This window comes from Hypanus sabinus, chromosome 4, assembly GCF_030144855.1.
Source record: "Hypanus sabinus isolate sHypSab1 chromosome 4, sHypSab1.hap1, whole genome shotgun sequence".
Classification (NCBI taxonomy): domain Eukaryota; kingdom Metazoa; phylum Chordata; class Chondrichthyes; order Myliobatiformes; family Dasyatidae; genus Hypanus; species Hypanus sabinus.
The window spans coordinates 162,700,135-162,716,180 of record NC_082709.1 but is presented as its reverse complement, the minus strand read 5'-3'; the positions used below and the strand labels follow the sequence as shown (position 1 = coordinate 162,716,180).

The 16,046-nt window shown below is 40.3% G+C and overlaps 1 protein-coding gene across 2 annotated transcripts in view; it reads left to right on the top strand.

Annotated features, from left to right (window-relative positions):
* Positions 1-16,046, top strand: part of zgc:152951 (uncharacterized protein LOC569013 homolog) — a 98,309-nt gene extending 82,263 nt beyond the window's left edge. For both annotated transcript variants that reach the window (XM_059968656.1, XM_059968655.1), the window contains exons 8-11: positions 1,687-1,824; positions 6,608-6,697; positions 8,695-8,838; positions 15,617-16,046. In XM_059968656.1, the coding sequence (XP_059824639.1) occupies positions 1,687-1,824; positions 6,608-6,697; positions 8,695-8,838; positions 15,617-15,745 (501 nt within the window). In that variant the 3' untranslated portion in view covers positions 15,746-16,046. The remainder of the gene's footprint in view (positions 1-1,686; positions 1,825-6,607; positions 6,698-8,694; positions 8,839-15,616) is intronic.

Below are 16,046 nucleotides of genomic sequence, written 5' to 3'. Positions count from 1 at the left end.
TTATGATTAAGGCTTTTAATCCTTTTAATCAACACCTGTATCTGTCGACATCATTCATTTAGAATGTATGCCAGTCATCTGTAGAATTCAACATATTGAAAGCATACTGTCATTATTTTCTGCAAATATATTTTCTCACCAAACGTTCAACCATGCTCCTACCTTAAACTCAGTGGATTGATTTGAACACCCGAGAAAGCATTATTTTTATATAAAACTGGCAGAAATCCTTTGAGAACTTCAATTCCCACGGCCCAAAGTCAAGTGTGAACAGACATGAATTGGATTAAAGTTGAAAGTCTGAAATGTTAACAATCTTCTGCTTCTATAAATTCTTACCTGCTGATTATTTCCATACGTTTTTTCTTTACATTTCTAGTGCACCATAATTTGGGGGGGGGGGGGGTGGAGTACCTGTCATATTTGCTGTTCTTTCCCACTATTCACCATTCAAACATCTATTCCCAGTGACAGATCAAATTAATTACCCTATTTCTAATCTGATGCTGTGTTTGCAGTTCATAATGCTGCCTCCTCCACACTGTGAGACTAGCCAAAGATTTGCTGAATATTTCCAGAATTTTATACGTTAATTATACCTAGAATCCTAGCAACTTCATTTTTTAAACTTCACAGCAATATTATTGTTTCTGTTATCAGATGATAATGACCATTACTTTGAGAGGCAAAACTAGAACCTCATTGCAGCCTGGATACATTTTTGATATCATGTTGTAGCTACTGTATATTATGCAATTATATTCTGTGAAACTAATGAGATGTCTCTGCTAGTCATTCCACATCACATAGAAACAAGCTTTGTCTTTATTCTCTGCTGTGTTCCAAATCTCCTTTTGTAGGAACTTCTGCCTTTTATTCATTGCTGATTTAACCTAAAAGAAATATCTTTCCAAAGGTGTTTGCATCATTCAGTGTTATTTGCAATGATCCCAATCATAACTTGTGAAAAGTAAAAAAAAAACTTTGTAAATCATACACTTGTCTACACTAAAGGCTCACTCTAGGGGAATTCTATTTTGAATCTTGACAGTCTCATTTATGATCCATCTGTTCTTGTTTAGTAGTACAGAGGGTAACTAGGATATTTTGTTAAGCATGGTGAGGCAGAGCTGGGACGTAAAACTCTCCATTTCATGCAGCCAACAGAATAGAGATCTACCTGCTCTGTTCCAATAACATCATTCACTCCAATCGCTGGAAGAGCATCTCTATGCTAATATAATAGTTCTACTTTCTTTCCAGTGAGCTTGCTACCTAGTAACGAAATATGTTTAATACCACCATTGTACCTGTGATTTCATACTAGGAATAGTTCTAGCACAGATTTGAATCTAGGTCCTAGAGGTAAAAGACTTGCTTCTAGTAGTATGCAAAACCCAGTTCATCGGATGGCAAGTTTTCTAGTCAAAGTAACAAGAGGTCTTGATTATTCATTCTTTATAAAATGGTATCGTTTTAAGAAATTAAGTGTGGAAACATGGTGGAAAAGTACCATGCGTTCATTACCATTGTCTCTTGTCTTCTCAGTGAAGGTTCTAGTGATGTAGAGCAACACATCCAAGTTAATTTAATGATCATTACATTTGGATATTACATAAATTAGAATGATCTATTATTGTGTTAAAGGAAATCTCATTTGAAAACTATTTCCATGCCGTTTTTTAGTTTTTTAATACTGCAAGTTATGTGATTGGTGGAGAAGTCTTTACACTGCAAGATATAGAAAATGGTGTACTGCGGGGGAACCAAAAGGGCATTGCTCAAATGACAAAACCTTTTTCAAAGGGTGATCCACGTCTCAAGGTTAGTTCATTGTGTGTGTGTGTGTGTATTGATAAATAATTTTATGATAATTCTCCATCAGGCAGATAATTATTCTGCAAATTTATTTTTATTGGCTTAATTTGCTATTCCTTGAGTGACATTATTTAGTAGCAGAAAATGTGCTCTGGAATTGTGATGCTTGATGAAGCTGCACCCGGTCAGACTGCCAAGCCAGAGCTAATTGTACATGTCTATCTTCCTTAGCAACATCATCCAATCATCCAAGCCTGAAAGGCAAATGGAATTTGATTTGTATCCTGAGCTGATCTCGTGAAAAGGCATGTGAAATGAAAGGTTACAGACTCATAATTTAAGATCATCACCTTTGAAGGCAGTAACTATTCATCCTGGGTGAAGCAGTGTTTTACTTAAACTTTTAAGTGTATTTCCAGCTCATGGTGCAGCTCTGTCTGCACTGGGAGCTATGAACAGCAGATGAAGGGATTGCTTGTGTTGTTCGGCTGGCTGTTCAATCCATGCTTAGCTTTGTGTTTCAAGTCAGAGTCATGTAGCACAGAAGCAGGCTCATCAGTATGTGTCAAGCCAACCATCTTGTACCCATCCATACTCACCTAATTTAGCATCACTTGGACCATATCCTTCAATGCCTTGGCAATTCAAATGCTCATCTGGATATGTAAAGATGGAGTATCTACCCCCATCACCTACTCAGGCAGGGCGTTCCAGAATGCAGGCATCTTTCAATGAAAATGTTCTGCCTCCTTTTAAACCTCTTACTCTTTGCTCTGTGTATCCTCTATATTTAGCAGGAAACTTTAACTCAAGGCAGGGTATCTATCTACCCTGTCTATGCTGCTCATGATTGCGTATACTTTCATGCTTCAGCCCAGATAACACCCTGGTGAATCCTCTCTGCGTATTGTCCAAACCAGTCAGGCTTCTCCTATAATGTGGTTAACAGAACTGTACACAGTACCCCTGTTGTGGCCTAACCATGTTTAATAAATCTGTACCATTACCTCCTGCATTTGTATTTTTTGCCTTGTAAATTAAGACATATCTCATACTATCTTCCACATTCTCTACTTGTGCTGCCACCTACAGCAATCCTCGGACTTGTACACCATAGTCCATCCGTTTAACAGTCCCCAAGCCCTTGCCACTGCAATTGTGCTGCTGATATTAATCTTAAAAATGCATCACCCTGCTCTGGTCAGGATAAAATTCCATCTACTGTTGCTTTTCCCATTTTACTAACTGATCGATGTCATACCTTAGCCTATACCTCCATAACATGAATGATTTTGGTGTCACCTGCAAACTTAATAATACCTCTCATATTCATATGATTTGCAATCATAAACTGCAAATGTCCTAACACTTCCCTTGGTGAACCATTGGTCAAAGGCTTCCAATCACATAAGCAACCCTCCATGATCATACTGTCTCCTGTCATCAAGGCAATATTTGATTCATTTTTCCAATTTGTTGTGAATCCCATATATTTTGGACCAGGCTTCCATATAGGACCATCTCAAAAACTTTGCGGAGGTCCATGTAGAGTACTTAGCATAGTACAGCACTGGTACAAGCCCTTAGCCCATGATGTCTATCTACACTGACCATGATTGCAACTAAACTAACCCTATCTGCCTGCATATAGGTCATATCCCTCTATTCCCGGCCAGTTTGTGCCTTTCTAAATGGCCCTGACAGCACATTCCAGGCACCTACTTCTCTTCCACTCAGGCCGTTGGCTTCCAATGCTCCAGGAAAAATGTCCAAGTCTTTCCAGCCTCCCCCTTTAGCTAATACTCTCTAATCCAGGCAGCATCCTAGTGATCTTTATCAACACTCTCCCAAAACCTAAAATCCTTCATGTAATGCAATGACCAGAACATCAGAGTATGCCAAATGTGGCCTAACCAAAGATTTATAGAACTGCAACATAACTTCCTGATTTTTATACTCAACTCCCTGACCAAGGAAGGCAAGTGTGCCTTCAAAACCCTCATACCTATTGGTGTCGCTCTTGGCGAGTTGTGGACTTGCACCCCAATATTTCTCTATACGTCATTGCTCCAAAGGTTCCCACCGCTTTCTGTATACTTTACTCTGTATTTGAACTTCCAAAGTACAACACCTGTCTAGATTAAACTTCATCTTCCACTTCAACAATAATAGCAGAACAGTTTGGAGTTCCCTACAAAGTCCTAACAACTTCAAACAGAAGTGCTCCCAAGTCTCCCCTCCCTTATCTTGGCCAATTAGCTCAATCAACTTTATTGCTGGTTTGATGAGCACCATCAACATTTCACTTCCTCTGATCCCAATTTGCTGAGCATCTACCCCCTGCTTTTCACGATCACCATCCCCCACCTTCACCCCAGCCCCATAGAACATTACTGCACAGAAACGGGCCTTTTGGCCCTTCTTGTCTGTGCCGAACCATTTTTCTGCCTAGTCCCACTGACCTGCACCTGGCCCATATACCTTCATACACCTCTCATCCTTGTACCTGTCCAAGTTTTTCTTAAATATTAAAAGTGAGCCCGCATCTACCACTTCATCTGGCAGCTCATTCCACACTCCCACCACTCTCTGTGTGAGGAAGCCTCCCTCCCTTTAAACTTTTTCCCCCTTCACCCTTAACCTATGTCCTCTGTTATTTTTTCTTCCCTAGCCTCAGTGGGAAAAGCCTGCTTGCATTCACTCTATCTATACCCAGCCCCATTCACCTTCTTCAGCTTCCTTCCCCTCACTCCATCTAGATCCTGTATTTTCTATGAAGCATTTCGATTATTTGGAAAACAGAACATTAGGAAAGCTGCAAGCTCTGATGGTGTCTCCCTTGGTACTCCAAGGCCTGTCTTCACTGAGATATTTCTAACAATTCCCTGCAATTATGGAGGATTCTGGACTGCTTTAAAGTTGTTACAGTTGTTCCAGTTCTCAAGAAAGACAAGATGACCTAATGATTATAGGCCAGTCGCTCTGATTTCAGTAGTTATGGAAACCTTTGAACGTCTGTTGTTGGCTACCTTAGGTACACTACTGGTCCTCTTCTTGTTCCAATAGTTTGCTTATAGAGCAAATCCCTCAGTTAAGAATGCACTTAACTTGTGCCTTCATTATATTCTTCAACATTTGGATTTCCCCAACACTTGTATGAGGATCTTGTTTGTGAATTTTAGCTTCGCTTTCAAGCCTATTGTTCCAGAGTTGCTCAACAGCAAGCTAACCCAGCTAGCTGTACCATACAGTATCTATCAGTGGTTTACAAATTTCCTGACAGGCTTCTTCTTGACCCATCCAATGTCTATCGGCATAAGCACTCCCAAGGGCTGATCTTTCATCCCTCCTGTTCTCATTTTATACAACTGATTATACCTCTGCAGAGAAATCTAATAAAATGTCGGCGTTCGCAGATGGCATGGCTGTAGTTAGTCTCGTCTCTAATAATGATGTGACCCACTCTGAGAGAGATTCACCGCCATGCAGTGTGGTGTGCTCGTAACAACTTGGGAGTTTAATTGCTATCATGACAGTGGAAATGAGGATTGACTTCTGCCAACAAACCCCTACCTCCCCCTGCCTTGAAAATTAATGGTCATGCCATGTCTATGGCACATCAACACCTCAGGCTGTAACCTGATTAATTTTTACTCAGCCATCATTGACAATGGTTTAGTTTCTCGCCACCACCTCCCTCTCCAAGTCCAGGTTGCAGCAAGTGGTCACTGGCTGCCAGCCACCAGTATTAAAAGACCTATTCATCAGCAGAATGAAGAACAAAAATTTACTGCTGACTCCACCCACCCTAGCAGTCACCTATTTACTGAATTGTCATCAGGGAGACGCTACAAGTCCGTCACCACCAGGACTACACATCAACTACAAAGTTGCTTTCCTGTAGCTGCCCAGCTACTCCAAAAAAAAACTCACTCAGATTTAATAACATGACTGTGTCTGTAGAACATCTGTTAAATAGTCTCCTGTCCTGTTGATAATTATTAAGTCTGTTCCTATGTTCACATTTATTTTTGTTTGGTTATTAATGTTTGTGCGTGTGACCGTTCTACTAATTGTTGATTGCTCATGGCTGTTTGCACTATTGTCTTGTAGATTGTTGGTTGCTATTGTGTTGTCTTTTATGGTATTGACTTGTGTTTTGTGCTTGGCACCGAACAGCAATCAATTCTGGTATGTTTCACATACTGGCAACAGAGATTTTGCACGTCCTCACTTCATCTGCAGGTTTACTAATCACACATCTACATTTTTGTCCATCTTATTTGTATACATCACAAACAACAGGTGCCAACACTGCTTACAGACCTCCAGTCAAAGCTCAAAGTAAATTTATTATTTAAGTACATACTGTATACACTGCAAATACTATCTTGAGATTCATTTTCTTGCTAGTATTTACAGGGAAAGAGTAATACAATAGAATTTTACAAAATCATTGAGACTGACAAACAACCAATGTGCAAATAAAAATAATACTGAGAAGGTGAGTTGTAAGGAATCCCTGAAAGTGAGTCTGTAGGCTGTGGTATCAATTTAGGGTGTTGGTGAATGAAGTGATCCCCACTGTTTCAGGAGCCTGATGGTTGTAAGGTTATAACTATTCCTAGAACCTGGTGGTGTAGAACCTTAGGCTTCTGCAGCTCCTGCCCAATGGCTGTAGCAAGTAGAAGGGATACTTAGATGGTAGTTGGAATAACAATTGTTATTTCATTTTGAAAAACATTTCACTCATTATTTCATTAATTTAAGTCAGGCTCTAACTTTTCAGGCTGCATTGGAGGAAGTGGAGCCACTGATTCATTTTGCATTAAACTGTGGAGTCCAAAGCTGTCCTCCCATCAAGACCTACTCTGCAAAGGTTTGTTCCAAATACTATTTCAAAATGTTGCAAGATTCTCAGTATCACTTTCCACTGTCAGTACTCTGGCTTAAATTTAGAATGACGTTCGCAAATTCTGTTTAGGTTGTAACCACATAATTAAAAAGTTTTCAGTATTTGTATTAGAATTTTATTTCACATTTTAAATCTTGGCCTGCAAGAAAACTACAAGGCCATGGTGGGTAAACAAGCAGCCCAATCACTCTCAACTTGAATTAGCCAGTTGATAAACAGAATTAGAATATGGCTCTTCATGCCCCACTCCCTCGGCAAAATAATAATTTTACCCAATTTTGAGCTTGTGTTGTAATGCTAGTTAACCATTAGATCCTAAATCAAGCAAAAACAGCCAAGGACATTAAATGACACCAGTGGAAAGTACCGAGAACTTCCAATAAAATGGAGGCACACTTAGTTGTAGCAGCCTCTCTGGGTCCACCAAATTTATCTAAAATATTTGTCATGTCATTGCAAGAAATTGATGGGAATTGATAATACAAAATATTGTAAGTTCAGTTCATTGGCAAGACTGATGGCAGAGGGCCTGTGTGGATCAGACTCTTATGCGTGACGTTGCTGGTTGTAGCCTCCCAGGGGAGGGTAGTGTGGAAGAGAATGGGGGTATGGTTGGTATACTGGATCGAGGGCTGGTCCCTACTGGCCAGTTCTCCCATCAGTGCTGCTGTCCAGTGTTCACTCCCTGGAAGAAACTGGATTGCCTCTGTTTCTGGCTGACCCAGCAGGAGATGAGGAACCGCTGCATGTTTGTTCTTGCAGAAACATGGCTCCAGGACTAATTCCAATGCACCACCAATCTTGAGGGCATACTACCCAGGGTCTTGTGCTAATGTCATCTTGTGGCTGTGCGATCGGAACTATATGTGCTGTGTGTGACTGTATGGATTGTCTTGCACCTTGACCCTGGAGGAACAATGTTTTGTTTGGCTGTATACATGTGTCGTCAAGTCACTTTTTATTGTCATTTCGACCATAACTGCCGGTACAGTACATAGTGAAAATGAGACAATGTTTTTTCAGGACCATGGTGTTACATGACACAGTACAAAAACTAGACTGAATTACGTAAAAAACAAACCAGGAAAAAAACACTAGACTACAGACCTAAGCAGGACTGCATAAAGAGCACAAAACAGTGCAGGCATTACTATAAACAATAAACAGGACAACAGATCAAGGTGTCAGTCCAGGCTCTGGGTATTGAGGAGACTGATAGCTTGGGAGAAGAAACTGTTACATAGTCTGGTTGTAAGAGCTTCGGTGCTTTTTCCCAGATGGCAGGAGGGAGGAGAGTTTGTATGAGGGGTGCGTGGGGTCCTTCATAGTGCTTTTTGCTTTGTGGATGCAGCGTGTAGTGTAAATGTCATGATGGCGGGAAGAGAGACCCCGATGATCTTTTCAGTTGACCTCACTATCCACTGCAGGGTCTTGTGATCCGAGATGGTGCAATTTCCGAACCAGGCAGTGATGCAGCTGCTCAGGATGCTGTCAATACAACCCCTGTAGAATGTGGTGAGGATGGGGGGTGGGAGATGGACTTTTCTCAGTCTTCACAGAAAGTAGAGACGCTGCTGAGCTTTCTTTGCAATGGAGCTGATGTTGAGGGACCAGGTGAGATTCTCCGCCAGGAGAACACCAAGAAATTTGTTGCTTTTAACTATCTTAACCGAGGAGCTGTCAATGTTCAGCAGGGTATCTCTTTTGTTTTGTATGGTTGAATGACAATTATACTTGAACATAGAACAGGGTTAGGCTGTTTTTCCACAAGTAGCAGCCTCCTAATGGTTATTGGTACATGTGATGTGAGCCATTTTCAGAGGAGTTCTAGAGCCCTGCAAGTAGCTCATACCTAAGTTTAGCTGTTGCTTCAGTACTTGCGTGCTTCTAAGCAATGTACAAATGCATTTTTCAAGTGGTAATTAGGTGTAGTTTGCTAAATCAAAGATGCATCTTTGTAGGACATCGAACACCAATTAAAAATTTCAACTGAAGCTTTTCTTGATGGTGCTGAAAGCTGCCAAGTTGATGTGGCCAAAAAGGAACTTCGTCTGAGTCAAATTTTCAAATGGTACAAAGTTGATTTTGGTGGAACAGATGAAAAGGTAAGGAAGTAATCTGCAATTTTCATTTCCCGCCTATGTCATCATTTTCAGTGAACCATGTAATTGTACTTTGAGGTCACTTTGTTCCACAATATGCAATGAATGCTCACCCTGACAAGTAAATCCTACGCTGGCATGACTTCCCAGAATGTATTTTACATTTGACCAAATTGAAAACTTTGCTAATTCTTGACCTATTTATCTAGTTGAATAAGATCCCTTTGTAATTTTTAATAACCATCACTGATAACACCTATTTTACTAACATCCACAAACTTAGTAACTATGCTTTGTACCTGTACCTCAAAAATCATTAATATAAACAGACATCCCAAAATCCACCTCTGTAGTACACCACTTGACAAGGGACCCAGTCCAAGAAATATCCTTCGACCATCTCTCTACTTCTTATCATTGAGCATATTATGAATCCAGTTAGCCATCTCTCTGAGTATCTCAAGCATCTAACCTTATCAGAGACCTTGCTAAAATCCATATAGCTAGTGATTACTGCTTTTTCCTAATCTATCCTCTTGCCAAAACTGAGATTTGTCAGATACAATTTCCTACACACCAAACCTCACTATCCCTGACCAGACCTCGTCTATTCAAATTTTAATAGATCTTGTACCTCAGAATCCCATCCAGTAACTTTCTCAACACTGATATCAGACTTACCGGCCTGGGTTTGCTGCCTTTCTTAAATACCAGTACATTAGCAAATTACTCTTCTGGAATGTCAGCCAAAGCTGAAGCAAGTATCTCTGCAAGGGCCTTTGTACTTTCTTCCCTAGCTTTCCACAAGATTCAAGAATACAAACTTGGTAAGGGCCTGGGGATTTATCAAGCTTAATGTGCTTTAAGGCCACCAACACCATCTCCCTGGCAAGTCATATGCGGTCTTAGACAGCACTCCTTTCATAAGCTGTCCTTTTCTCTATAGTAACATCTGATGAACATGGTCATTAAAAATCTTACTCATCTCATGTGGCTCTAAGCATTGATTGGCCATGTTGATCTTCAAAGAGACTATTCTCTTCCTAGACAGCATTTTACTCTTAATGTGCCCGCTGCGTATCTTGAGATTTTCCTTAACCATGACTGCTGTTCCATCACATTTTACTGTTAAATGTACAATATTTCTTGTAAGCCATCAAGGAACTTGCTTGTTTTTGGTTCCTTAAGCTCAATCTGTACCTTTTTTTTCTAACAAGAGCCTGAATATCTCTTCAACCAATATTGTGTAAACTTGCCAGCCTTCTCCTTCAAGAGCATGTTTCTCTTCAATACTGAAAAGCCTCCCACTTACCAGTCTTTATGGGTTAAATATCCCACCTAATAAGACCTTTGCGTCCAAAATTGTCCTTGCTCCAGTTTGAAAGATGGACCAGTTCTTGGACAAGTCCTTTGTTCATAATTCTATTAGTTTTAGAATATTAATAGTTGTAGTCACTGAGGTCAAAGTGCTCCCCAACTGACACTTAAGTCACTCCATTATTCCTGAAGTTATTTCAAAACAAAGGTAGAAAGATTTCTGAGCATCAAGATAATCAAGTGACATAGAGCTAGTGCAAGAAAATAGTGATGAGATAAAGGATGAGATGTGTTTTCAACAAATCACAGAGCAGACTTGAAGGAGCAGTAAGCCATCTAGTCCTATGGCCCAGTAGCTGAATGAACATTAACAGTGGGGAAAATCAACCTTCCTTAAATTATTATTATTTAAAGATGCAACACAGAATAGGCCCGTCTGATCCTACAAACCACACCACCCAGCTACCAAACTATTTAATCTTAGTGTAATAGAGTCCTAGAGAAGTATAGAACGGTACAGAACATAGAGAAGTACATCATGCCCTTTGGCCCATCATGCCTCGACTTGCACCTATCCAAACTTCTCTGTAACATCAAAATTGAGCTTGTGTGCACCACTTGTGCTGGCAGCTCATTCCACATTCTCATGACCCTTTGCATGAAGTTTCCCCTCAGGTTCCCCTTGAACTTTTCACCTTTCAGCCTTAGCCCGTGACTTCTGGTTGTAGTCCCACCCAACCTGAGTGGAAAAAGCCTGCTTCCATTTACCTCAGTCTTGTAAAGTTCTATCAAATATTCTCTCAATCTTCTACTTTTTAAGGAATACAGTCTTAACCTATTCAGTGTTTACTTTTAACTCAGGTCCTCCAGACCTAACAACATCCTTGTAAATTTTCTGTACTACTTCCACCTTACTTATATTTTTGCAGTAGTCGGTGACCAAAACTGCACACAATACTCCAGATTATGTCTCTTCAACATTGCATCCCATCTCCTGTACTCAGTGGACTGATTTATGAAGGCCAAAACCTCTCTTTACAATGAATTGTGGACCTATATTCACAGATCCCATTGTTCTATCAAAGTGCAACATCTCGCACATGTTTCTATTAAGATCCATCTGCCATTTCTCAGCCCATTTTTCCAGTTGATGCAGATCCCTATGCAAGCCATGATAGCCTTCCTTGCTGCTCACTATACCCCCAATCTTGGTGTCATCCACAAATTTGCTGATCCAGTTAATCACATTATTATCCAGATTATTGATACAAATGACAAACAACAGAACCAACACTGATCCCCACAACATAACAGTAGTCACAGGCCTCCAGTCAGAGAGACACCATCTGCTACCACTCCCTGGCTTTTCCCACAAAGCCAGTCTCTAATCTAATTTACTACCTCATCTTGAATGCTGAGCAACTGAACTTTCTTGACCAAGCTGCCATGCTGGACTCTGTTACATGCTAAAGTCCATGTAGACAACATGCACTGCCTTGTAACTTCCTCAAAAAAAAAATCAGATTGGTTAGACGTGACCTACCATGCACGAAGATATGCTGACTATCCTTAATCAGTCTCTGTGTATCCAAATACTTATATATTCTGTCCCTTAGAAAACCTTATAACTTCCCCACAACTGATGTCAGACTCACTGGCCTGATTTGCCTCAGGATACCAAACACTTCTTTGTCTGTAATCTACAGTGTCCATGAAGTTGATGTCACTTTGCCTCATTTCTATAGTGTCTGTCCACTGAGTAAGTACAGGTGTGTAAAAAAAAAAATTAGGATTTCCCCCATCTGTTTTGACTCTACACATGGATTACCATTCTGATCTTCCAGAGGGCCAGTTTTGTCCCTTGCAACCATTTTGCTCTTAACATATCTGTAGAACCCCTTAGGAATCACTTCCTGTCTGCTGGAGCAACTTCATGCCTTCTTTTAGCTCTAATTTATTTCATAAGTGTTTTCTTGCATTTCTTAGACTCCATAATTAATGATTGCCTGATTGAGTTTTGTTGAAGAGGTAACAAAAGAAATTGATGAGGGTAGGGCAGTGGATGTGGTCTACATGGACTTTAGCAAAGCATTTGACAAGGTCCCTCACGAGAGACTCATCCAGAAAATCATGAGGCATGGGATAAGTGGAACCTTGGCTGTTTGGATAAAACATTGGCTTAAAGGAAGAAAGCAGGGGGTAGTTGTGGAAGGAAAGTATTCTGCCTGGAAGTCGGTGACTAGTGGAGTGCCGCAGGGATCTGTACTGGGACCGCTGCTGTTTGTGATTTTTATAAATGACCTGGATGTAGAAGTGGAAGGATGGGTGAGTAAGTTTGCGGATGACACAAAGATTGGAGTTGTGGATGGAGCTGTATGTTGTCGAAGTTTGAAGAGGCTTTAGACAGAAAAATGGCAGATGGAGTTCAATCCGGACAAGTGTGAGGTGATGCATTTTGGAAGGACAAATCAGAAGACTGAGTACAGGAATAACGGTCAGTTACTTAAGAGTGTGGATGAACAAAGGGACCTTGGGGTTCAAATCCATACATCACTCAAGGTCACTGGACAGGTTGATAGGGTAGTTAAGAAGGCCTATGGGATGCTAGGCTTCATTAACAGGGGGGTTGAGTCCAAGAGGAGAGAGGTCATGTTGCAACTCTACAAATCTCTGGTGAGACCTCACTTAGTGTATTGTGTTCAATTCTGGTCACCTCATTATAGGAAGGATGTGGAAGCTATGCAGAGAGTGCAGAGGAGATTTACCAGGATGTTGCCTGGTTTAGAAAACAAGTCATATGAAGCAAGGTTAACAGAGCTGGGATTTTTCTCTTTGGAGTGTAGAAGAATGAGAGGGGGCTTGATAGAGGTCTACAAGATTATGAGAGGCATAGATAGGTGGATAGTCAGTACCTGTTTCCCAGGGCACCAGAAGCAAACACCAGAGGGCATATGTACAAAATTAAGGGAGGAAAGTTTAAGGGGAGATATCGGGGTTTTTTATTTATAAACACAGAGGGTTGTGAGTGCCTGGAATGACTTGCCAGGGATGGTGGTGGAGGCTAAAACATTAGAGGTATTTAAGAGTCTCTTGGACAGATGAAAGAAAAATGGAGGGTTATGGGGTAGTGTGGGTTTAGTACTTTTTTAAAGGATTATATGGGTCGGCTCAACAAGGAGGGCTTAAGGGCCTGTACTGCGCTGTAGTGTTCTATGGTTCTATAAGCACCTCATTTGTCCCAAGCTGCCTATATCTGCTATGCACCTTTTATTTTTTTAAACAGGGCCTCAATATCTCTTGAAATCCAAGGTTCCTTACTTTACCTTTTATTCTGACAGGAAAATACTAGCTTTGTACTCTCAAAATTTCGCTTTTGAAGGCCTCCCATTAACCAAGTATACCATTGCCAGAAAACAGCCTGTCCCAATCCACTTTTGCCATATCATTTCTAATACCATTAAAATTGATCTTTCTCCAACTTAGAATCTCAACCTGTGGAACAGACCTATAGTTTGCATATTTACTTTTAAACTAATGGCATTGCAGTCACAAACATCTGACATCTGCCGTCTCATTCCCTAATAGCAGATCCAGTATCGCGCACACTATCTTCGGGAGTTCTACGTATTGAGTAAGAAATCGTCTCTGAACACATTTGACAAACTATCCCAGCTAGTCCTTTTACAGTATAGAATTCTGTCAATATATGGGAAGTTAAAATCACCCACTATCAACCTTATGTTTTTTGCAACAGTCTGCAATCGTTCTACAAATTTGTTCTGTTGGGTGGTCTCTTATATTCCCATGAACGTTGTCATATCTTTCTTATTTCTCAGTTCCACCCATAATGCCTCACTAGGCGAGTTCTCCAGAAAAATGTACAATTACAGTTCTTAAATTAAGATTCTTAATTTTAATCACAGAACAATTTGCAATGACCAATTAACCACCTAACTAGTACATCTTTGGAATGTGGGAGGAAACCAGAGCAGCTGGAGGATGCTCACGCACTCACGGAAAAATGTACGACTTCAATACATTTATTCAGTGTGTAAATTTAGGATTCTGAACAACTTTGTATAAAGGAGGAAGTCGTTTTCTTGGTATCCCATTTCCTTATACCTGCATCCAAGTTCAAAGGTTTGTTTATTATCAAAGAATACAACTCGGAAATTCTTCTTCTCTGGTTAGCCATGAAACCAAGAAAAAACGACAGCATAATCATCCCTCCTCACAGAAAAAATTGAACAAAAATGGAAGAGGCTCATCAACCCCCCCTCCCCCACACAATAAAACCGAGAAAATTCAAGTTTAATTGTCATTCAACCATACGTGAATACTAATAAATACAGCCAAATGAAACCGCATTAATGGCCAGATTCAAAGCACAGTACTAAGTCACACACAGCACAAGGCACATATCAGTGAAGTAGTCACACTGAAAAAAAATAGTCCAAGAAACTGAGTCCAGGAACATTGCAGCAATCTATTATCGAACACAAAACATTTTTGCTTCTGTCAAGTGGGGGGGGGGAGCAATACCGACTCCAGCTTGGTCCAGTGGAGCGCACCAGCTCTGATACCTCTCTCCTGGGCAGCTGTAAACGGGTCACTGCTACAAAAGGAGGGCATGTAGTGCCCCTGCTGTCTACTAAAATCAGTGAGTTGGGCTTGCAGCATTCTGCATCTACATCGTCCACTGCGGTCTTGCAATCACCAGTAAAGAGACAAAGACAATCACTCACCGTTATACTGCACATCACCTTCATGCACTGACTCCTCCAAAGCCTCTCTGATGCAGGAAGTTGCACAATCTGCACAAGTCCAGCTCCTTCAGTTTCTCCACCAACGAGCAACTAGCTGAGGATAAACCCCAAGTACTTTGTTCTTAATGTCCATTAGGGTCTTGTGATTGTAGAAAATACATTTAGAAAGGATACCACCACCCTTTGGTTGACCCCATAGAAGCTGCTGCAATTGCACTGCACTGCCATTATACCTATACCTGCCATTCACAAAGTGTTCACTAAAACAGGAGGATTTCTGCTTCATTGCCCTCTCAGACAGTGGATTACTCTGTTCCCCTCTAATTACTGTACTTAAAAAATAAAAATCGTGCTACCTAAAATCGTGCTATCTAACCATTCGGTTAGATACAATTATGGTCTGAGCACTACAACATAAAAATGGGCTCTTCGGCTCACCTAGTCCATGCCAAACTGGTATTCCTCTTGGTTCCTTTGACCTGCACCTAGATCACAGCCCTCCATGGTTCTCCCATCCATGTATTTAGTGACCAGAAATATTACAAAAGTACTTTAGGCTGACAGATTGCCACTTCCCTTAAATATTAAAATATTCATTTTCAGTTTTTAAAAATGTATTCCTATTTTCACTTTTAAAAAAGTATATTACTCAATGTAAAAGACTGTGCCTTATTTAAAACAATTTGATCTCTGTTTAGTTGCTGCAATGGGTGTTTGAGCACCTACAAGATTCACCAAAGAAGAAAGCACTGAAAGAACTCAGAGACCATGGAATCATCAAAATTGTTTATCTTCCATATAACTGGTCAACAAATTCTAAAGACTGATGCTGGCTGGGCATGGAACTTATTGCCCGATGCCTGAATTATCCCACTATGCTTATCCAATCGAATTAGTTTGACGTAACTTCACTTATGAATTTCTGACTTTATAGATTTAGTCAACTAAAGACGTGCTATAATTTAATCAATGTAATGGTGTAATCCAAATTTCTTATTTTTAAACTACTAATTTCCATTCTTTGAAAATGATTTTATTTCTGAATTTAATGATTCATTGATTGCAAAACAGTAGTTTTTTACAACTTGAATTCTTAGTTTCAATAAAGAGAGATCTCATCTATTGTAA